General features: G+C 32.5%; 2 protein-coding genes and 1 long non-coding RNA gene across 4 annotated transcripts in view; 1 reads left to right on the forward strand and 2 right to left on the reverse strand.

The window, feature by feature from the left end:
* Window positions 1-25,519, reverse strand: part of LOC105324307 (frizzled-7-A) — a 70,811-nt gene that overhangs the window by 8,422 nt on the left and 36,870 nt on the right. The window lies entirely within an intron of this gene.
* Window positions 9,298-18,844, forward strand: LOC105332592 (uncharacterized). Of its 2 annotated transcripts, XM_066077308.1 has the most exons (7): window positions 9,298-9,546; window positions 13,613-13,838; window positions 13,956-14,043; window positions 16,710-16,898; window positions 17,927-17,971; window positions 18,123-18,242; window positions 18,412-18,844. In XM_066077308.1, the coding sequence occupies exons 2-7, from the start codon at window positions 13,617-13,619 to the stop codon at window positions 18,627-18,629; spliced, it is 882 nt and encodes a 293-aa protein (XP_065933380.1). In that variant the 5' UTR covers window positions 9,298-9,546; window positions 13,613-13,616; the 3' UTR covers window positions 18,630-18,844. The 2 variants fall into 2 exon arrangements, with proteins under 2 accessions (XP_065933380.1, XP_065933381.1); XM_066077309.1 differs by lacking the exon at window positions 16,710-16,898.
* LOC136273150 (uncharacterized) lies at window positions 22,215-24,097 on the reverse strand. The gene is made up of 2 exons (XR_010711360.1): window positions 22,806-24,097; window positions 22,215-22,567 (listed from the first exon to the last, which is right to left on the reverse strand). It is a non-coding gene; the product is annotated as an uncharacterized lncRNA (long non-coding RNA).

Consider the following 25,519-nt stretch of genomic DNA (forward strand, 5'->3'; position numbering starts at 1 on the left):
TAAAACATTATTTGTGCAGTTTTTAAAATATTTTACATAAACAAACTAACCATTAATTTATGTCTTACGATGTTTACGATTTGGAGTAATATCGCTCATTAATATTCATTTACACTCAAATGTTCAATTGAATAAATACAAGATGGACAAACTTTTATAGCATTAAATTAAAACAGTTCCTGTTTTTACGGCTATATTAACTCAAACACGTTCATATGCATGTAAGTGTGCGTCGCGGTGTGAGAATCTTGTGTATTACATGTAAATAACCGCTTAATTACCGCTAGGTACATGTAGTGCAGCCGTGGCTGATCTCATCGGCCGTGGGCGAAGGATATATTACGTAAAAGTACATGTACAACGCACAGACAGGCACAGCTCAGAACCCAGGAAGATTTGAAAAGTTTGCAGTATAATGACCATACTCTATCAAATAGAAGCTATTTATTTTAAACTTAAAACCCACAATTGATCTGTGTCTATTATTGCTTTAGATTGAGAATGACATTGCTTTTATCAATTAACTGAACGGTTTCTTAATTGACACCCAATCGTTTAATCCATACAAAAATTATGTGTAATTGTTTTGAAAACTCTTTAAGGCCCTGTCACACAAAATTGCGTTCCCAGTGCGAGTTCACGGCATTGTAAAATTAATTGAATCGCCGTAGGATCGCAAGGAAAATTCAGAAAGGCGTTCTTACAGAGCTCCCAACTACGTTTCCACAGAGTTCTACTTGGCGATTGACTGCCCTCCGCCGAGCGCTCATGACGTGCTAGGAGTTTTTACCGCGCATCCACAGCGTGCTCTGCGCGCTGACTGCGTGCACATGCGCTGTTGGAGACTTTACGGGGCTGCCATGGCGACCTTACCACACTTCTATGGCGTGTTTATCGGAACGCAGAGCCACGGCGCGTACTTTGTGCATGTTCAAAGTACGCGCCGTCGCACGGCGTTCTAAAATATTCTAGGCTAGGATATCCCACCGCGGCGAACGAAGATGCCGTTGAGTTGTTACGGCGCTGTAGAAGACTCTAGTTCGTTTACCATGGCGTTTTACATTATTCAATTACGCAGCGGGATCGCTGTGAGGACGCAGCTCCAGTGTGACAGGGGTTTAAACAATGAGAAGTTTAATGGCGAGTTAAATTTTTCAGGGTAGCATGGATTGTTATAAATTAAAATGTACTCATGATTCATGTAAGGAAATGTAAGTTAAAACGTGCATTAAAAAAACACGTAACTTCTGTAAATAAATCTTTCTAATTTTTTGAAGACTATGTGAAGTTTGAATTTGTTTCGTGCTGTCAAAATTTGGTAAATAGCCAAAATTGATGGCATCTATGAAAAATTATTCAGGGCTGATATTATTTGATAATACGAGTAAACTTGAACATTTAAAATAATAATCAGCTATCTTAGATCATCGGGAGAATTTATGCCTAAGTGAGCGTCTAAATTTTACTCCTGATATACAGACACCGCTATGTAACGTAAAATTTAATAACATTATTTACAGAAATGAATATTACTTCTCCCTACGATGCAATAATATTCAAAATCCCTATTTTTAAGTCAGTTTTTTCTCCTTTATCGGATCAACAGTTATTCTCTCGGAGAAAGTTTACGTATGTATTTTTTTTTTAAAAAAAAAGGGAGAAACTTCAAAAAAAATAAGCGGAAAATAATAGTGTTACGGTTTTTATTTTCAGTTAATTTAATTAAATGTGACAAAGGCGCATATTCGGTCGGGTTTTTGGTAACATGTACATGAATTAAATTTGATGCAAGTTCCATGTTTGTTTTTTGTGGGTTTTTTTTTTATTTTATTTTTTTTTTTTGCTTTTCTCTGCTTTATCATAAAGATATATAAAAAAAACTACGTACATGTCACAAGCAATATTTGCCTTCTCTATTTATCTTGTATTTAAATAGATTGGGTAATCATTGTCAGGGGCGGATACAGGATTTGTAGTTAGGGGGGGGGGCGTGGATAAAATTATTGAGCAGGGGGTCTGGGGCCGCCTTGAGGCCCCCCCCCGTGGGTCCCGGGCAAAGCCCTGGTGGGGGCCTAGGGGGCGAAGCCCCCGGAAGCTCCTGGGTTTTCGTGTATTTTGAAGGTAAAACCAGGCTCAAAATAGTGGTATTTTTTCAGTTATGTACACTTTACACAAAAGCCTATTACATTTATATAACAATTTGACACATATTGTTACTTATACCTAATACATGTATTGGATTAAAAACAAAAAACACTTGGGCATTTATGAACTCCCAAAATTAACTAGGTTATCAAAGTTACAACATTGTAATGACGATACGGTATCCGACCCCCTATTAGCTGTTAGAAATATCTGATGCATCAAATCTTCAATATTCTTATATTGAAATAGTCTATTTACGTAGAAAAAAAATCAAAAAATATACAGTTGTTCAGAAATTTCTGCTTGCGTCGCAATATGGAAATGACAGCGCAGTCTACACTTGAAACAAAACTGCTGAGATTTCCAGTCGATTCTTGGTCGAAGCCCCAAGTTCAGGGCCCTGGGGAATTTGTTGCAGCCACCATAATGAAATGACCATCACTGCTTGTTTTAAACACAGTTTAATTGGTTTGTTATCAGAACCTGTCAACATGCATTAGGATTAGATGTTTATAGATGTTTATAGAGCAGCAGAATTACAGTCAGCATAGCACAGCTAATGTATCAATGAGGTGTAATATTGAGTCAGGCATAAATATAAATAAAGTGAAACACAAAATGCTAACTTTTCTATGTAAAATTTATCAAATCATCTACAGTCATGCATACTTTGAAAATTTTAGGGGGGGGGGCGTGCGCCCTCCACGCTATTTTTAAAACATAGATTTCGATTGATTAATTCGAGTGGAATAATTGGAAGAAACTAAAATCCAAAAATCAGAGGACAATATTCAAAGTATCAATAATAAAGATTTTTAACTATAAATTATTTGCTACGGACCATTTCGGAGCATTTGTCTGGAAACTAACGCCCCTAAAATTTTAGAAAAAGGGGAATAACTTAAAACCGGAAGCTGCGATTGTGCTCTAGAAACCTAATTTAATTTACAATATACCGTGACAATTTGAATGAAATCAGATGACAAACAAAAAAGTTATTGAGGATTTAAAAACGTCTAGAAGAAGAAAAATTATAACTAGAGCAAAGCTCGTTGCAAAGCAACGAGTGGGTCTTCCTTTAATGTCGAAAGTAAAGCTTTATGTTCCTGTAAGAAGCAAAGTTCTTAAACCAATAACAAGATCACCTAAAACGAAAAGAACAAAAATCGAATAATTCCTGGTACGACTTAACAAAATCCTAATAATTTTAAGTACGACTTAACAAAAACCTTACCGATTTCAAGAACGACTTAACAAAAAAAATCCGAATGTGTTCAAGTACGACTTAACTATTATTTTTGGTACGAGTTAATTTGACTTTTAACATTACGCTATTTTTTAAACCAAGGACGCGGAATAAAAATATCCGGAAAATTCAATTTTTAAACCCCGATATCTCTGTTATGCATCGTCCGATTTTAATACGGCTTTCAGTGTTCGATTCAGCATAACCAACTCTACAAAACTCATATTCTTTTTTGATTTGATCAGAAAATTCATTTTTTCGAAAAATTTGTTTCACTTCCGGTTTCGACCGGAAGTGACAGATTTTCATTTCGAGCCTTATTACAGAGGTAAATCAACCAGCAAAGCAACGAGTGGGTCTTCCGTTAATGTCGGAAGTAAAGCTGGAAGTTCCTGTAAGAAGCAGAGCTCTTAAACCAATAACAAGAGTAACGATAATAAAAAGATGAAAAAAAATCGAATTATTCCTGGTACGACTTAACAAAATCCGAATGATTTTAAGTACGAATTAACAAAAACCTTTCTGATTTCAAGAACGACTTAACAAAAAAATCCGAATGTGTTGAAGTACGACTGAACAATTATTTTTGGTACGAGTTAATTTTACTTTGAACATAACGCTATTTTCTTAACCAAGAACGTGGAATAAAAATAACCGGAAAACTCAATTTTTAAATCACAATATTATTGTAATGCATCGTCCGATTTTAAAACGGATTTCAGTTTAAAATTAAGCATAAAAAAAGCTTCTTTGTTGCTTTATGAATAATATCAAATTATTGGTGAGAAAAAAGTTATTATAAAAAGACTTAATAGCCCTTATGACCCCTAATTTGAGGGCTCAGCCCCTTTTTCTTGATATCAAATAAAAGGTCTCGCTAATTTAAACATATTTTGTTCTACAAGTGTTCACAAATTGTAAAACGTAATCGAGATATCTAAACAACTGTGTTTTAGGGGCTGACCTTTAAACCCCTTATCGGGGCCACTAACAACAACATTTTTGGTATCATTTTGTTAAGAACAATATTTTGAACAACTTTTGTTCTACATTGCTTTTCAAAATATTTCTCCTTTTTCAGATATTAATGATCAAAGTTTTCAACTTCTGGCCCCTTGAAACCCTTAATTACGTAACATATGACTTAGGTATGATACTGTATAGATAAACAGCTGTACAATGAACATTTTTGCTTCTATAATTAATAACAAAATATTTTTCAGTAAAGAGTTATTATAAAAAGACTTTAGAGCCCCCTTGGTCCCTAATATGAGGAACCAGCCCCTTTTTCTTGATATCAAATTAAAGGTCTTGCAAATATAAACATTTTTTGTTCAACAAGTGCTTAGGAATTCTTAACCTTTCTCAAGATATCTGTATAAATGTGTTTTAGGGGCCGACCCTTAAACTCCTTACCGGGGCCACCAACAACAAAATTTTAGTTTTCGTATTGTTGAGAACATTATTTCAAACAACTTTTGTTCTACAGTGCTATTCAAAATATTTCTCCTTTTTCTGATATTAATGATCAAAGTTTTCAAATTCTGGCCCCTTGAAACCCCTAATTACGTAACATATGACTAAGGTATTGTACTGAATAGATAAACAGCTGTACAGTAAACATTTTTGCTTCTATAATTAATAACAAAATATTGTTCAGTAAAGAGTTATTGTAAGAAAACTTTAGAGCCATCTTGGCCCCTAATTTGAAGGGCCAGCCCCTTTTTCTAGATATCAAATTAAAGGTCTTGCAAAATTAAACAACTTTTGCATTACATGTGTTTACAAAATATTTATACATCAAAAGATATTACAGAAAATGTGCGAAAATTTCGTGAAAAAAATTGGTGCTATTTTTCAGGTTTTCAGGAGGAGATGCGTGGACAAAATGACCCTTAAAAATTTACAAAATCGTCAATATCTGAAACCGGAAGTGACGTCATCATTTGAAAATTTATTAATATGTAGCACCGATCATGCTTTATCAGTTCTGAAAAATTTGTGCATATCGGTTGTATAGTTTTTGAGAAATAGCGCTCCAAAAAAGTCAGAAAAAGAAAAAAAAGAACTAGACACGATCTCGTTGCGAGCAACGAGGAGGTCTTCCGTCCGATTTTTAGAATAAGGAATGACCTTACTCTTAATCTTCGTCAACGAAACTTATCCGGAAAAGGAGGCGGAATCTATGAGTGTAATGGGTGAAAGACTTTCTATCCCTTTGGTGACCCTTATTTGAGAGATCAGCTCATTTTCATTCATTTTAGTTAAAAGGTATTTTTGTGTACCGCTAATAAGTGTTTAGAAATTGGTTACCGTTTTTGAGATATCTGGGACAAATCGTTTAGATATCCGGTCCTAAATCTCCGGTTGGTGTCCAGATAAAAACAATAAATGGTTGTACATTGTTAAGCACATTATTTTGAGCATCTTTTGTTAAATACTGCTTTCCAGAATTTTCCTCTATTTCGAGATATTGAAGATCAAAGTGTTGGACTTCTGGCCCCTTAAAATCCCTAATTACATAACATAGGAGGAAATGATTACCATGTATAGGTAAATAACCTTAGAATGAACATAATTGCTTCTATAGCGTGTCACAAAATATTTCACGGTAAAAAGTTATCATTAAAAGACTTTAGAGATCCCTCAGCCCCTTATTTGAAGGGCCAGCCCCTTTTTCATGATTTCAAATGAAAGCTCTAATCAATTCAAACACTTTTTTTTCAACAAGTGTTTACAAATTTTGTACCGTTCTCGAGATATCTTGAGAGGGTCGTTTTCTGGGCCGACCCTGTAATTCCTTTTAGGGACTGCATAACAAAGAAATTATGGTTGCAGATTGTTAAGTTCAATATTTTGAGCATCTTTTGTTCAATATTGCTTTTCAAAATTTTTCTCCATTTTGAGATATTGAGCATCAAATTTTTGGACTTCTGGCCCCTTAAATCCCTAATTATGTAACATAGGAGTAAATGATTGCCATGTGTAGGTGAATAACGTTAGAATGAACATAATCGCTTCTATAACGTATCAAAAAATACTTCACAGTAAAAAGTTATCATTAAAAGACTTTAGAGATCCCTCAGCCCCTTATTTGAAGGGCCAGCCCCTTTTTCATGATTTCAAATGAAAGCTCTTATCAATTTAAACACATTTTGTGCATTAAGTGTTTACAAATTTTGTACCGTTCTCGAGATATCTTGAGAGGGTCGTTTTCGGGGCCGACCCTGTAACTCCTTTTAGGGACTGCATAACAAAGAAATTATGGTTGCAGATTGTTAAGCTTAATATTTTGAGCATCTTTTGTTCAATATTGCTTTTCAAATTTTTTCTCCATTTTGAGATATTGAGCATCAAATTTTTGGACTTCTGGCCCCTTAAAATCCCTAATTACGTAACATAGAGGAAAATGATTGCCATGTGTAGGTGGATAACGTTAGATCGAACATAATTGCTTCTATAATGTATCACAAAATATTTCACAGTGAAAAGTTATCATTAAAAGACTTTAGAGCCCCCTCAGCCCCTTATTTGAAAGGCCAGCCCCTTTTTCTTGATGTCGCATAAAAGCTCTTGACTTTATAAAGATTTTTTGTTCTATATGTTATAACAAAATACAATCGAGGAAAGAGATATTGAAAGAAAATCACGAAAAATCACAACGCTTTTTTAACTGTTATTTTCGAGCTCGGGCGAGCTTCGGCGCTTTTGGTCACAGGAAAATATATGTACCACATGTCAGATCTACACCTTTTTGTCTACAATCCCTGAAATTTTGAACTCAATATCTTAAATCGTTTAGGAGTTTACCCCTGGACAAGCTGACCCTCTGAAAATCGTTAAATTGTAAATAACTCAAAAACCGGAAGTGACGTCATAATAAAAAAAATTTCCAATAAGGTTCAGATCATTATCTATCAGACCTGAAAGTTTCATATATATCGGTGGAGTAGTTTTAGAGACATCGCGTACACAAAATTGGTTGGAAGAACAAAGAAAATTAATAATAATAGAGAAAAAGAAACCGAACGAAAACAATAAGGTCTTCCGTTGGAAAACGGAAGCCTTAATAATAAAGAAAAAGAAACCGTAGAATAACAAGAGGGTCTTCCGTTGGAAACGGAAGACCCTAATAATCTTATTCCCGCACAATAATAGAAAGGTCTTCCGTTGGAAATGGAAGACCTTAATGATTTAAACTTTAAGAGGGTTCGACGGTCTCTGCAATTAAAACACTGTGTTGATCTCCTTAAAAAGAAAATCACTACATGTGTATGAAAATATAGGAAAATACTTGAGTTTTAAAAGGTAAAATATCTGGATGTTGTTTTTGTTAGTTTATACTTTATAGCTAAACAAATCATTTCTAGAAAATTAGGTAGATCTGATGGTTAATATGTTGACCATTTTGCCACCTTAAAGGATGTATCGAAGTGTTAGATATACAGAGTCCAATGGCGACAATTCAGAATATGACTAGAATTTCCAAAATCTGGTTAAAAGTTAACATCATGCCTGTTTGTACTGCTTCCTTTTTATTCTTGTCTAAATAATATTGATACCATATAACGAACCAATTTAAAAATTTCTCTTAAAAATCTCCTTTTGGCTTTCTGAAATCAGAGTTAAACTACTTATTAAAACATTAAAACTAAGAAACATTAGCAATTAGTAATTAGTTATATGATATTTATCATTGTTTTCCGTTTGTTTAGAATTTTGTTATATCGATCAAACTCGAAATAGTCCACGGTAATTGAACTTCAAAAATATTAAGTTTATATATTTTATCTACAATCAACAATAAAACTTTCAAAACAATTTCAACAAATGTCTTAAAGAGACAAATTACGCTTTAAAGATTTTTAAAAATTTTAAATGGTTTTGTTAAAACCGAATGACTGCTCATTAGATTTTAACCCATAATTTTGAAAAACAGTAAATGTTAGTATTAGAATTTATTAAATGGATAAATGTTAGTAGATTTTAACCCATAATTTTGAAAAACAGTAAATGTTAGTATTAAAATTCATTTAATGGATAAATATTAGTATTAGAATTCATTTAATGGATAAATGTTAGTACTAGAATTTTTTTAATGGATAAATAAATTTATTTTTAAATGTTGTTTCTTTTACATAAACAATTCGGTTTTTGTTGACGCTTCTCACTTTGCCATTTACAATATCTGTTATTGTTACAATAATGCAAAGATAACCTGGGAAAAAAATACTCTAAGAATTAGGGCTTTTCCAACTGACGCTCCTTAACCTGTTCAAAATAGGTAAATAGATAAATAATAAAAACCAAATCAACACAGGTAATAATTCATTGTATGGAAATAATCTAAATATCGACAAAAATATCAGACAAACCCCCATCAATCGCCAGCACTGGTTTTTTCTTGAACTTCATTTCACCTTAGACTCAAAGATACACAGAAGTTGTAAATGAGATACGTGTTTTAAGGATTTTAATAACGATTAATTAATGTGAGATGGAGATATTTCTACCTACAAAATGAACCAAAAAATCCATCTACATCTACTTCCTAATAAACAAAGGATCAAATACAGAAATTATAAAAGAATCTTTCAAATTTTCTGAATCCATTTATTCGTTTAGAAAATAATTGCATATCATGCATTATTGCAATTATATTAATTGGCCTGTTATAGAATTGTCCAATAAAGATCAATTATTCATGGAACGTTAGTTGAGTTTTTATTTGTCGACAATTTCTCAAACACCATATAAGATAGATTATTCTTGAATCGATACAATCTTACCTGTGTATTCATGTTCCAGTATTAAATATTGGTTGCTTCTTTGTGCTCCTAAACACTCTCTCCAGCAAAATGAGAATTTCCTGTATTATTCTTTCAGTTTTCTTACCCCAGTCTGTGATTGCAAGTTGTTTTGAACGTTTGACACATGGCTATCGCATGGACAGCTCCATCACAGAGCTTATATCTGACATTGGCGTCAACTCATGTATAAAAGAATGTCTGCTAAGGAAACCTCACTGTCAATCCATCAATTACAAGACCCAACATTTCCAATATGGACTCAACTCTAGAGAGGTTGATGACATCGAATTGGAGGGAGTTCCGGACTACAACAGTGTCTTCGCTAAAGTGGTGACGGATTCGCTGGTATGATCTTCATCTGCCCTCATTGTTTTATATTATTTTAAAAGCTTTAGACTTGTTGTTTTCAATCATATTCATGTGATTACAGTGTATTCATTAATGACCGTTTGTGAATTACCTTTTTTCGAGTAATTTTGATTTTTTAAATCTTTCTTTAAAAGCAATCTTTTGGAAAATGCAAGGAAGTAGTCTGCCAACCCCTTTATAAATGTGTCACGACCCAGTTCACTGAAGTTTGTATTTCAACAGGTGTTGTCAAAATATGTATTTTGCTTTCTTTCTTCAATCGATTACAATTATTTTTTTACTTTGAATTTGGCATATGATTATAAGTTTTGCAAAATTCTTATATCGAAACTTGAGTATTTTTTACGTCTTTTAATGTGTAAGCGCTATGACCGTTAGGTTAGGCCGACCGCAGATATTTATGGTTTGAAACGCAGACAGTAACTCAAACCATAAAGTTGAACTTAACGTAGCATGATCAGTGTACATTATGACATCATGTTTAATACGTAAACATTTTATAAATGGTCTGTTTTCGTAAATAGCCGAAGAAAAGTACGTGATTCCGAGAATTTTTTATTTCTTCTTCCAATGCTTATCCATTTAACAAGTTGATAATTTTTGTTATTTACGCTTTGTCAAGTATCTAAAAGATCGGTTCCTTGCTGCAAGTGTATTTATTTTCCATCTAATGATTTGATAAGATCGACACGTGAAACTAGTCTTATATCTGATTAATTATCTGGTTTGCATAGTCAATTGTTTTTATTTAAAATACTTTCCATTGAAAACTCGGGACATTGTTTTAAAAAAAAGAGTAAATGGTCAATAAACATAGAAAAGCGCCACTCAGTTTAAGCATTGAATGCTTATTTTGTATGTCGTGTGTCCTACATAGTTTACATTTTTAATGTATGTTATAAAATGGCATTGTTTTGAAGACTTTGAAGTACAGAGATCGATCATTGACTGAACAGTCTTAATCAGTGGAAATGATTAATATATTTGCTACAAAAACAAAACAATCAGATAATATTTTGTATTATACAAATATTGACTGGGGTTGAGGGCAACACTGATTATATTAGCTCACAAGGGACGAAATATTGCCCGACTGTTATAGGTAACGAACAACTTGTCCCGATTAGTCTTTTAAAAGCAGTTTTTGAGTTTATGCTGATAATCTTCTGGTCTGATGTATTATATGCAGGCGATAGCTGATTTTCGGGACCGATGCTCGCTGTGTTTTGTATTCTTGTGACTCTTGCAGTCAATAGCTTCTTCCTGACCTGTTTCATAGCGCGCCAATTTCTGGATCCCGCCAAAGGTTTTGCCAACTATGAGAAAAGCTTTGCATTGTGTTGAAGCATTTTTAGGTGGTGTAGATTCAAGTTTTTTCAAATTATGATTTTTATGATTTTCAGGGGTAGAGTTGGGCCACAAGGGGGGGGGGGGGTGTTGTGTTGAATTTTTACTTGGTAGTACACAGAGAAATCAAAGTACTGAGGTACGAACGGGAGTTGATTTTATTGATTATTTTTAATGCTTAAAACAACGATATGTTATTTTGCTTGGCAAGTAGTTCCTTATCTGTATATGAATAATATTGCGCACATTTTTTCTAATATGAATTTTTAGGCTTTTCCAAGAAGAATTCCGAGCTACATGTATAGATAGAAAAACAAAAAACTCAGATGCGTCATGTTGTGTAATACTTAAAAATAGAATTAACGCCAACAATATCTACGATATGCATTTGTATCAGTGGTCGAAATATTTCTAAATAATTGTATTCAAGCAATATTGAACTCTGGCGTAGGAGCACTTAGGAGCACATACGACAACACAATATCTAAATTGTTCGTACCATTTTAAATATGACCCTTTTTGGGGTATTCATAAATTAGTTTCTTGAAAAATAATGCTTCTGAATACAATGCATCGAATTTATATATTTTTTTAACTACTTAGTGTTGTCAGTGGCGGTGATTTGTGCTGAGGTCCAAACACTGATTCACTTCCGGTGTGCTACAGTAACTGCATAGGAGATTCGATTAAAATCAACTCCCAAAAATTAAAAATCTTCTTAATTCTCAAAAAACAATTGTAGCTTGTGTGGAAGCATCCTTAGGTTGTGTAAATTCCAGTTTGTTCAAATCATGATCCATGGGGATGGGGTAGGTCCACAATAGGGACCTTTTTAATAGGAATATATAAAGAAAAATGTTCTTAAAAACCATTCGACTAATGCGTAAACGTTTCCACAGGAAGGTTTGGTTCAGCATAGTTAAAAATATGATCCCATGGGTCAGGGTAAAACGACAACGAAGGTGTCTTTTTTTCACATATTCAGAATATATTGACCAGAAGCTTTAAATGTCTTTTTCTCCAAAACAAATCTACCAAAAAAGCTTATACATTTTTAAAAGCAACCAAATACATGTATAGTGTAAACTAAGTTTGTTATTCAGTTTTGAAAACTTAGATATTTTGATACTACTTATATGCAAGCAACTTTACATATTGATGTTTCTAACTGGTTTTGACTGTGACCCCTGGATAATTCTTGGGCCCCACAAGGGGGTCAAAGTTTGATGTAGGTTTATATTTATATTTTATTTGCAGAAAAAAAACATGACCCGCGTTATTAAATTGATTGTAAAAAGTAAGTTAAATTAACTAATCTGTTAATGTACGTCAGGTACATAAGATACAAGTAACAGCCAAATCGTCTCCAGTGAGACTTTGAGTCTGAGATCATCATGATGATTTCGTGCAGTCCGTGATTTTTCTTAGGTTGTTGTAGGTTCCTACCAATCGATATACGGGGCGTGTAGATATCACTTCTGTTATTTTTTATAGAGCTATGAATTAACTTAAGTTTCCGTAAAAAATAGAGGGAATCATACTCGGTAGATGTAAATGTATATTTGTGATATGATTAATTAGTGAGTAACTTTGCTTATCTTGAAAGAATGCACCTTAAACCTTGTCACTGTTTTTGTTGGGGCTTTTTTCTATCCTTAACTGAATAGTTAGATTATATTAACTTTACCCTAAACCAAAGTCCAAAGTGTTCACCTTATAAAAATGTGTTTACGGAATGAAATAAACACATTAGTTTGTCTTGAAGTTAGGCTGACTGATTTCTACCTTACTTTCAAGTGGTAAAGAACGATGTAGCAATTATGACCTCTGGTTGCGACTCGATACCTTCACCTCTGCTGGATATTACAAACACATTCAGTTTGTTTAATTTAGAACATTTTATTCGGGTCGCTTTATATTTAAAACAATATCGAGGACGATATGAACAGCAGATTTAAAGTACAACCTGTCGTAGGAACAATCAGGACTGCTCTGGGTCTTATTTTTACTCGTTGGCAATTCTATTAAATGTTTCACTTTTGAAACTTATACGCAAGACTAATATCAATCGCAAAAAGTTGCCAGAATAATATTTATTTATTAATTTGAATTTTCGTCTTTGGTATTTGATTTTCATTGGCATTGTCTTATTTTTATATGTGCTATAGATTAGAAGACATGTTAGTAAGAATGTGTTCAAAATTTCATATTATTTTATTTTGTATTTTCAATATTCCCTATTTCTCAGGATGAGCACCTAATGTGTTTGTTAACTGTAATTGTTAATGCATTTTATTGATCCTCTTTACTGATTAATTTCTAAAAATAGTAATAAATGATGAAATTATCTGAAGCATTTTAACATACTTGGAATTTATTTATTTTTAAACACTGAGTAAATAATATTGCAATGATTTTTATTTGAATTTGAAAATGTTAGCTTATACCAATACTTACTTTAATTTTTCATAGTTATATTAAATTTTGTTGCAATATTTTTTTTTTTTAATATTGGTTTACCAATCGAAAACTCTCATTTTGAGGAAGTCGCCATATCGCAAGTAAGATCTATAAGGACATTAGTGCGCACCTTCATTATAATCGAGCATATACATTTCATCTGAAAAATGAGACAAATTTCACTCTTGTTCTTCTGTTTCATAATTTCTCCGAGTATTTCATTCTGTTTTGATAGTTTGATGTATGGATACCGCTTAAACAACTTCATCACTGAAGAAATATCAAACATTGGTGTTCAAACCAGCATAAAAGAATGTCTTCTGAGGAAACCTCACTGTCAGTCCATCAATTACAACACCCAACAGTTTCGATGTGAGGTCAATTCCAAAGGGGCTGACATTTTGTTGAAAGGAACGCCGGATGTTAACAGCATATTTGCTTATTTAGCAAATGTTTCCAAGGTAAAGAGTACTTGTTATTTCTATGCTATCTATAAGTAGGAAATGTTGTTCTTTTTTAATTTATTTCTCTATAAAATTTTGCCTAGAAATATTGTTTCACTTTTTTTCTTTCTACAGGATTTTTCAACAAACTGCAAGGATAAAGTCTGTCAACCTCTTCATAAATGTGTAGCCATGAAAAATACCCATGTTTGTATTTCAACAGGTATGTTTATTCTATTTCTTTGTAACATGGTTTACATAAACACACACACACACACACACACACACACACACACACACACACACACACACACACACACACACACACACACACATATATATATATATATATATATATATATATATATATATATATATATATATATAAAGCACTAAAAATGGCTAACGACACGAACAATATTTATTCTATTGTTCGTGTCGTTAGCCATTTTTAGTACTTTATATATTCAGTTTACAGGCTTAGTATCTATATATTAGATCCGACACTTAAAAGATGCCTAGTGTTGTTGATTCTATCAAGTTCTTTATATATATATATATATATATATATATATATATATATATATATATATATATATATATATATATATATATATATATATATAATAATAATAATAAATATCCAGAATAAAATCACAAATTGATCCTATTTACTGCAAAATAGTTTTTTTTAAGATAAAACACGGTAATAGCGAACATGCTTTTTATGAATTGACGCTTTCAGCGAAGTGATTTTTATTTAATGTTGCAAACTTGACGGATATAACGAATTACGCTTATAACGAAGTAAAATTGCCCGTCGTTGATACTTTGTTCTCTTGTTAGACGGGGTCACGTGACCCCGTCTATTGGTTTACTGTCAAAGTCTCACACCGGAAGGCACGCGTAGAACACATGAATTGAGTCTACGCGTAAAAAAATAGTGCAGAAAGTTTTCATGCATTTCAGTAAATATGTATTATAAAAAACGCATGAAATCTTTTTAAGTCCTTTGTGTATACACAAAATTTTATTTAGAAAATAAAAAAATAGTTTTATTTATCAAAATATTCTTGCTTGGGTTCAAATGTGAAATGAGTTACGTAACTGAATGCACAGCGCTGTTGACGATTCAGTTGGTGTACGAGCTCATAAATCAATAGAAGAGGTTGATGGTGGAATCGAAATTAAAGTTCCCAAATGCAATGTGCCATTTTTGAAAAGTTTGAAAAATTTTATTTTGACAATCTTCCACCTTAATACTACCAAACTTCATTCGCAAGCCGAAGTTAAAATCGGGACGGGTTATACACAGATGTTTTACAAATTAAATAGGTGTTTCATTGGCTTGCAGTCTACTTGCGGTATGACTGCTGTTCGTCTCAAAAGGAATTTTGTACAAAGAAAATAAAAACAAGTCTGAATTTGCCTTCTCGTTCGTTGGCTCTTTGTTGATTATACTGAATTGAAATTTTAAACAATGCATTGTAAGCAAAATCTATAATAGATTATACATTTTGGAAGACTTATACAGCATATAATCTATACACTCTTATCGATTGAAGAACCAAGTTAATAAAATGTTCATGTTTTCCGGCTTAGTTGGAATCAGGCTTGGGGTGAATTACATTGAAAAATAATGCATTACATTATCATTACTTCATGAATTAGGGCATTAAATTACCATTACCATTTCTTAATTTTCTTGAAGTAATACATTACATTACCACTACATGAGTAAAGTAATGCATAACCATAACTTTGTGAAAAGTCAATAAGTTTTAAAAAAGTAATTTAAAAGCTAAATAAAGAGTTTTTGTAAATATTTCATAAATAAAACATGCTTAAAATATTTACAGGTTCATGTTCACTATCAGGTTCAAATTTAATGACTTATACAAGATTGCTGTTGCACTTATAGTTCTCAAAGTAAGGTTGGTACCGTAACATTTACACGCTAATGGCGGAGTTGACAATCTCTGTTATTTATGTCTCTGATTTTTGGAGTATGATTTTTGATGAAAGGAACGGCTGTATCGTAATTCGTGTAGGTGATGCACGAGTTAACACAAAAAGTAGTAAGTGGCGAACAGATTTATTTTTACCTATTAATTTTGCATGAATCGCAAATGAAGAAAATCGTGTCAGATAAGTCGGTCTTAAAAATCAAAATGGCGACAGTGACAAATCTTTTTATTGTCAAAGTTCTTGGAATCTTATTGTAAAAAAAATATTTCTAACGTCAGGTGCCTGTGTTTGTTATTGGTATACTTTGTACTTTATACTTTATATGTTAACTTTGTTTGTTAATTCAGCAGTTTTAGAGTTTTCGGGGTTTTCATAAAACTTTTGTTACGGATACCGTCCGACTTGTGGATTTTCCCTTGGATCACAAAATTGAATAAATCTAATGATTCTAATTATTTACTTTGATATAGTTGTTTGATTTTCCCGGTTAGTAGTAATTTTTACAAAAAATTCCTTGGTGTCTTATTTTACATAATATACCGTTGTGTCAATTTTCTACAATAATGAAGGCCGGGATTGAGTAAAATTAAGACAAAGTATCAGAAAATTGCAAAAAAGCCGAATTAACATAGATTATAACAACTCATTCAAACTCATAAATTTTGAAAGCATATTCGAGGAAATCCAGGACAATTTCAAGACCCCGTTTTTCAGTACTCTCAGTACTTTGATATTCATCTTCGAGAAACGCAATACCTGTATCCATTTTATCGTTGCCAGATTAAAAAAAAATTAGAATAGTTATTATTTTCAAAAACGTAATATTCTAACAAAAGCTCTCAGATAGTGAAAACAATGTACATCTTCATCATCTGTCTATGATACCCTTTCATGATTTGGACTCTCCTTTCCTTTCGAAAGCTTGTAGGAGAGGAACTTATGGAAAAGATGGTCAGTGTCTTCCGTGTCCCATGGGTCAGTACAACAATGGCTCCAAGCAATGGTGTTCTTATTGCCCTCCTGGAAGTTACAATGACCAAACGGGGTCAAGTTTTTGTTATCCTTGTCCTGCTGGTACTTTCAATAGATTCTATGGCCAAACAGTGCCAGGTAAGACCACACAATTGAGAGCACTCGACGATTGTTACCATTTTTAGACTGTATTGATCGCCTTTAAAAGAAAAGCTACTTATAAACATATAAAAAAGTATCCAAATTTAAAAGGTGAATAATATGGAATTATTCTTTACTAAATAATTGTTATTGCCTAATAATTCATATCTTAAAATTTTAGGAAGATCTGATGATTACTGTAAATTCCTTACAAACGCGGGTAATTTTCCACGTAAAATCGTCAGAAAAACCCCTCGCAGATTTTAAAACCTTGCCATTATTTTCTGAGAGTTGAGAACTACAGGAAATATGGATAAATGTTCCTCGTTCGCGATTTTATATTCTCGCGATATTATGCAAAATATCGAGACCTCAGAATTAAGTACTCGTGTAATATAAGGAATTTACAGTAATTTGTTGACCATTCAGCCTTCTTATACCAAATAACATTACATGAACGCTGTTTGCAAACTGCCTTATATTTCTTCAGTATTTAATAAAAAGTTACCTATAACCCTTTAACACCCTATTCATTGTCATATTTCTTGACTTGTAAAACTATTTAGTTAGACACAATGGTACAAAGAATCGTATTTATTAAATGGATCAGTTGATTCTATTAGCACGCAATTTTTCGTTTCGGAACAGCCATCATAGATAATTTTAAAGAAGATTATATGACATCTGAAATCAGTGATAGAACTGTTGTTCGATCTTTAAGAAGTACTGTATTAAATGTACTTTTTCTTTTAATATAATATTTGATGAATTATGAAAGGCAATATTCAAAATGATAATAACACCTCAAGGTCAAAAATGAATTTTCAAAATAACACCATATTCTTCGCAATATTGTTTGAAAAATATTACTTTGGCGCTTTTAAGATGGTAATGTGCTATAATCTTCATTTAAGAAAAATTCAAAATTTCAATGACTTTTAAATAAAGTACTTGGATCTGTAAAAAAAATATCTTAGCTTTTATACAAAACATGTGATTGGATATTTTTGTTTCTATTTCAATAGATTCATGCAAACCTTGCCCTTCGGGATATCACCAATATACAACAGGTTTACCAATTGCTGTTCCTGTTTAAATATTTAGCTCGATTTGAATTGATATCGTTTGACCTTAGAATTGGTTGTCAGGTTACCAATAACAATTATTGCTAAATTAACTTTTTTGATAAAATCGTCTAACGATGGTTCTTATCTGTTACAGGACAGGCGGCTTGTATATTTTGTTCGTATGGTACATATCAAGATCTCGAAGGACAATTCAACTGTAAGGACTGCAACGATTTCCATGACTGTGCCAACAGGAGAAGAACAAATTGCTTCAGTATGTTTTTCATATATATACTGCGTCTTTTTAGAGGAATTTTTATAATTATATAAAACAATGTTTTTCATTCCAAAAGTACCAACCTTTCTGATTTATATATGAGCAAAGAGGTTTGAGAAAATATTCCAAAAATATTTAATAACTATGACATTAACTCTAATTGTAGGTTTGATAAAACATGTCGGACAGATTGGTATTAACGGACTGAGTTACGGGAAACACAATCGCCATGATTGCAAGGCCATCTGTCAACTTGACAGGACATGTAAAGGATTCTCCTTAGTAGACGGTGTCACTAAGGTCGAGTGTTTTACTCACACGCAGATTGATCACACTACATCTATTTCTGATTTCTATGAATTTCCCACTGAATGTCTGGTTTAAAAAGTTATGGATTTTGTATTTTGTCCGTTGGAGATCTTCTATACTAAAATCATCTTCGCTAGCCAAGTGTTTAATTCAGTTCACTTGGCTAGAGAAGATGGGTTTAGGTTACAACTTTCATTTCTGTTTAATTCAGTTCAATTAGTCAGCATCAGCTAAAGGCGCATCCATTTTGAATGTTCTTGCTGTTATTGTTGTGTATTTCTACGTGCCACTTCAATTACAATAATTAAATGTTTAATAATTGACATCCTTCGTTTTATGATTTAAAAAATGATAACAGAGGTTAATGTCTCTAAAAATGAAAGGCCAGATACACAAAGATGTCGAAAGCAAGTATTTGGTTATCAAAAATATTTGATGTACAATTTCTTAATTCTTAAACGTTTTATTCATGTGTCCACTGTTCTTCGTTTAAAAAACGTTCTTTTTATTTTTTCTACCCATTTCATGGATCCTGAGGGTCCATGTGGTCTGCCCTTACATTCCCAACTCTGGAAATTTCTCGCATTTCAAACTATCTGGCCGCTGAAATCCAAATATATTAATCAAAGTATTGAAGTACTAGAGGGAGTTGATTTATTCATTATTGTTCAACATTTTAAAAAAAATCAGAGATATGAAATTTTACATGGTAAGTAGATACTTAGCTGTATTTGAATGAGTACGCACATAGTTTCTTAATATAGACGGAAACCATCATTAGAATCATGTTGTGTCTTATTTAAGGTTAACATTAACGTCCCATGATGCATTATGTGTCAGTAATCAAAATATTTCACCCCTCCAAGCAATATTGAACTATGGCGACTTCAATAAATATCTAAATTGTCCATGTCCTTTAAAGTCTTACTATTTTCAAGGTATTTATTATCAAGTTTTTCTTTTAAATACAATGCATCTGAATAGATTTCATCGAATTTATAGACTATTTTCAAGTACTTGTCAGCGGTGATGATTTGTGCTTAGGTCCAAACACTGTTTCATTCCGGCTTGCCATAGTAACTGCATAGAAGAGATGATTAATCAACTCCCAAAAAACGATTCACATTCATTTCTAGCTTCACAACAAAAAGATCAATATGGAGGAATTGTATTTATCTAAACAGTGTATACGGTTGCATACATAGTACAAGTTTTTAATAGTTTAAAAGATTTAGCGTAATAGTCAACTTATAAGGCAAAGTTTAGAACAAAGGAATCAAAATCGGTTCACATTTTTATAGAAATGCAACATTTTTTTCCATTCTTAACTACAAATACATGGACCAAAGAGAATCATAGATTTGCTTCTTATATTCAATACCAATATAATTAATCAATACATGTACTAATTTAATATTCAATACCTGGACATTGACCTCACATAGTAAGTGCAATGTCCATATATTGAATATCATGGGTAATGACACTGAAATTGAAAGAACACTTAAAAGTCAATTATGTCGCTAATAAGTGCTCTAAATATGTGAAACGACCAATGATATTGTATTCAGTTTCTATTTCAACAGTTTTTATAGTTGACTTAAATCACAAAGAAGAAAATCGCGTGAATTGGGATCTAGAAACGTTTGGATGCGTTTACTCATACTTTTTAGACGGCTGAGTTTAGAGTATAAATTAATTAATATTCTTGACAGAAGAGGCTCTGTATAAGGAGATATTAACGTCATTCTTTTGTTTGATACTTATCAAAATATGAACATTTTCCGTTTGGAGCTGCATTGAAGTGGGGGTGATAATCCAATTTTCAGTATTTGAAAAGAGAAAAGGATACATGCTCTTCATAAGACACTTAAAATATACCAAATCCTGTAAAACAACTTTGTTCCAGACATAATTCAGCAAAGATTTATTAATAGTAACACGATCAAGGAAAGTTTCTTGTTCAATAAGTGCAGAAACAGATATGGAGGCCAAAGTTTATCCCAACAATTTCATCAAGTTAAAAAAAATAAATTCCTAGCAAATTTTTAATGTGAACTCCTAATCCAAATTCTAACTAGTATGGTTGAAAACATGATCAGAAATATTTTCTAACCAATCCACACATTTTGTCATAATGGTTTGAATCATAAAACCTATATAAAATCTACAATAAAAATTTATGGTTTGTAATCTTCAAACAAAGATCTAAATAAACCATTCTATTCATTATGTATTAATACAGAATCATCATCACATTATGATATCTTATGTTCTGTATTATTTATCATTATGCTTCTCATATTTCTCTTTTGCTTTTGACGAATTGAAAGGATTTCTGCACACATAATAATAGATAAGGAAAGGCATGATGCCTCTGTCTACATCCCCTTTGTATGTCATTTTGTGCCGATAGAAATCACATGCAATGTGCATGCTTTGAAATTTACATTTGAAATCTTAATCCACTATACAGAATGTTAGCCAAAACTAAATACCCTAAACATAATATATGAATGCATAAGACGTGAAGCCAAAAGCTTTCTTTCGAATTATATGAGGACTATCGCAGACCATGGATATTATATAATTCTGTACAAAAATTCAGAGTATAGATAACGTAAATATTTTCTCCATTATATTCATTATATTTGCCCTTAATAAACCCATAGTGTAAATCTGAAAGTATGTAAATCTATATATTTTTTTTCTAAGACTTTATTTTTTCATTCTAAAATTAAGACATCCATATGTTATCTTCTAAGATTAATATCAATGAGTGATTGGAGGTATTTTTAAAAATTGTCTTGGTTTGTCACCTTTCGTAAAACATGAGATGATTAAAAGTCCTTGAAAAATTGTAAGCTCTTTCCTTTGAAATATGCTACTAATGGCCCTTACAATAGATTTTAATGTAATTTCAGAATACTTTTTTTAATCTGCAGCTATATATACTACCGGGTGATCCATTATTTTTAAATGATTTAAGTTTACTACGAAATACCACTTCATAATTGTCATTCTCCAAACAATTGAGGAGAAAGTCCTCTCAAAGAACGAGGGGGTTGTTCTTGGTGTTAGCCTATGAACGGTTTAACTCGGTTAACTCGGTCCATTTCAGGACCAGGTTGATTTTTGAACGTGCCTTTGGTTGGTTGAAGAGACGATTTTACGTACTCAATGCTGAAAACCGGATTACACCGAAAAAGCCGGAGGAACGAGGCTAACAAGAATATAGGTAATGAACTAGTGAACAGGTTTCTTTATATTCCCCAAAATGATCTGATTTTTTCATGTATCAGTTGAATCTATGTATCATTAGTGTACTTTCAGAAGCATGCAAAACTGGCAGTCATAGCCAGTTGTAGATGACGAACAGAACGTGGACTTCGATTGGTGTATCCAAGGGTAGTTCAAAGGACCCAAAGAACATTGGGAAATATATTAAACTGCATAATTTTTAGAACCTTCATTTGCTGTAGATGGAAATGTTAAGTTGCTATTCTGTATGTTTATTTAATCTATATATCGAAAACTAGTCGCATTACATCGGTAAAATTTTATAAAGCAGAGCATTAAACAGATGTATCTTAGCTATATTTATAAAATTAAACATCAGAAACACAATTTGATGTTTTGTTTTAATAACAATGAGAGAGAGAAAGAGAGAGAGAGAGAGAGAGAGAGAGAGAGAGAGAGAGAGAGAGAGAGTCCGTATGTTTAGAATTTTATACAATTACTGCACTTATTTGTTAAACATCACAACAGTATGTATAACAAAAGTAGAAAAGAGGTGTATAAGAATTGTTCAATGATCGATGATACTTGTTATGTTTTTAACTAGTTCTCGGATAGGCATTTTCATCCGACGTAGCATTTTGTTCATGAAAATGTAGAAAGTCGTTTCCTCTCGTAATTTTCGTTCTTGCTGTACCAAGACGGCGTACTCCATTCGTCTTAAATCCTTGGGTCGAATCTTCTTACGCTGACCCATATTTCCTACATTTTTGGACCTATATATATAACGCATAAAACTTCTTTATTTATTTATCATTAATTAATACACAAAAATATGTGTAGTTACAGAAAAAAAAAAACACAACGCCGCCTTCCCAACATTTATTAGATAATTATTGTGAAGTTCAAAATTATTTAATTAGAACGATGAAAAGTAAGTATGAATTTTGTTTACACGCTTGGTTCCATGTAAGTCGTCGTTTTAGTGACGGTACTAGATGTGGAGTTTTCTACCGCTACGGTGGCTACATTCCCGTTATCATTTGTCTGCTTAGAAATGTTTATGTGACTGTGCCCTTGTCTCCTTCATCTTTGTTTCTTTCGTCTGTAATGATAATTGCTTCAATGAAATAATCTTGCAAAATATATAACACTCTATAATGAGATATCAGTGCGTTAGAAAAAACAACTGCTGAACAAAACAATTGTATCTTAGAAATGGGTATGGTTATACTTAGCAGTGGACAGCGCTCAAAAATCCAGACGACCCATCAAGCGTAGGTTAATCTTTGTTGAGATCAATGATCTTCTCACTCCTTATAGTGCAACGGAACAAGGGCCTCCCCAAATGTTTCTCGGGGAAAGTTTGTTGAAAATAAACTTCTTTAATGCTGTCAGATGCCAATTTGTTAACTTCGTGTTTTTATGGAACGATTTGCTACTCCCCCCCCCCCCCCAAAAAAAATAACCTGTGATGTTATGTATTCTTAAAGGTTTTTTTTCTTGTTTGTAGTGGTATACGTAAATTTAGTATTAATAATATCAGTAATATTCACCAAAACTTCTGTTAGTAACTGTATTTTGCTAGCATTGACTTTTTCCCCTGTTTCAACTTGATTTTTTTTAATGTCGGCTTCCGTCATCCTGGCAGAATGTAAACAAAGCAAACGCCCGAAGATTGATGAGCATAGCCTTATGAGTAATTTTGGAGCATTTAAATGTGTTCATTAACTATTAATTTGAATTCTAGTGATCATTATGCTTATTAGCAGATATTCAATGAACCGTTGATACAACCTGGGCCAGGATGCAATCCACGTTTTAGGTAAATTAAATCGACATATATCTTTACAGCGTGTTTTGAAATTGACAGTTAAATTGACAATTGGTTTTAAGCAGGAACACGTAAATAAGTAGAAAATGGTGAAAACGGTCTCCAAAACGGTTTTAAAAATTAGTTTCAATCGATTAATCAGGTAGTTTTCTTTTACCAGTGTAGACGTATACATGTATGTATAAAATTTTGTTGAAGGACTACATAATACTCGATGTAAGAATTCGTTGTCCAAGTTAATCAATATTATAAATATATTATATCATTCGAGAGAAAAAATGTTCCATTTTTGTGTACTTCTTTTGATGTGTAAGAAATTCAAAATATTTTTTTCTTTTTAATAATGGTATAGTTAACAAAATTAAATGTTGAATGAACATGATTTAGAGGTTCTGGAAATGTCAGGTTTACAAAGATGAATAAAGCAAGGGACTGGTTATTTTAAGAAAAAAAAATTATTCAATATCTCAATTCTTACTTCCTATCTTTATCCGTCCTCTTTCCCCAGTTTCAGGAATGTTATTTGTATTTTGCTGTCCATTTTCTCGTTCCTTGGGATAGGGAGTAGACTCTATAGAGTTAGTAAAGTTTTCTCCCACACATATTCCAGATTCGGGAAATTTTTCGCATTTCAAACTTTCTGGCCACTCAAATCCAAATTTATTCATTATCGATTCGCATCCATGTCTCGCTTTATTACACAGAGAGCGACACGGAGGAATTGCCTCCTCCAAAACGGTGCACACGGGAGCATACATAGTACACAGGAAAAACTTCAGTTTAGGGCTACACTGGACTTGCACAAGGGGAAAAAACTGATGAACCTCTAGTCCGGCGTCTTCTTGTTTTTGATGGTTTAAAAGATTTGGCATAATAGTCCAGTTATAAGGCAAGTCTTTGCATAATGGAATCGAAATCGGTTCACATTTACCGCGAGATGGTAACACTCTTTGTCCATTGCCAATTACAATTACAAATCCAAGGCGCAAAAAGAAAGAGAGATTCGCTTTTAAATTTGCCATGTCAAAATTTTCTAAATGCAGTGCATTTACTCGTGAAGGCAATGTATGGGTATTGAAGACATTCAAAATTCTCAACTGCGTTAACTTACATAAAGGTCACTTTTCCTGTTTTATCAGCACTAGATCGACCGTTCAAAACTCTCATATTTAAGTTTCTAGATCGCTGAAATAGGTTAACAATGTACAAACAAAACCGTATGAACTGAGATCTAGAAACTTTGGGATGCGCATACTCATATACTTTAGAGGTCTGTATAATAGACTAAATGTATATACATGCATAATTATAACATACACAACGAGAGCTCTATGTAATGGCATTTCAACATCATTTTTTGATACTTGAAATAAGACTAATTTTAGGAGTTGCATTGAAGTGCTTTGATGACAAAAGCTTCTCTAAACAAATAAAGAAGAAAAAAAGATGCCGTTCTAAAACGATTTACTGTACTTTAACATTTCTATGATGTACATATACTTGTGATCCTTGCTAGATGTACAATGTACGTTATATACCACTGACCTAGTTGTGCTAGATGTACAATGTACGTTATATACCACTGACCTAGTTGTGCTAGATGTACAATGTACGTTATATACCACTGACCTAGTTGTGCTAGATGTACAATGTACGTTATATACCACTGACCTAGTTGTGAGTGAATAAAAAAAATTCAGAAAATAACTCCCTTTCCACTGTGTTCTCGTTATTAATTTTAAAATGTCTTTTGTAGGAGGTTTTTCTTTGCATTTTAAATATTGTTTTTATGCAGATGAAATTGCATTTATTTTTCCCTAATGGAATGTGTATTCTACGGATACTAATGTGTAATAAGTATCACTTCAATGTATACTAGTATAATGAAAATTTA

The sequence above is a fragment of the Magallana gigas genome, chromosome 2 (assembly GCF_963853765.1).
Source record: "Magallana gigas chromosome 2, xbMagGiga1.1, whole genome shotgun sequence".
Lineage (NCBI taxonomy): Eukaryota > Metazoa > Mollusca > Bivalvia > Ostreida > Ostreidae > Magallana > Magallana gigas.

Coding starts and splice junctions, on each gene's coding strand:
- LOC105332592 (XM_066077308.1), top strand. CDS start 13,617: ATGTATGGATACCGCTTAAACAACTTCATCACTGAAGAAATATCAAAC. Junction 16,899..17,926: donor CTATGGCCAAACAGTGCCAG/GTAAGACCACAC, acceptor CTATTTCAATAG/ATTCATGCAAACCTTGCCCT. Junction 18,243..18,411: donor GAGAAGAACAAATTGCTTCA/GTATGTTTTTCA, acceptor CTCTAATTGTAG/GTTTGATAAAACATGTCGGA.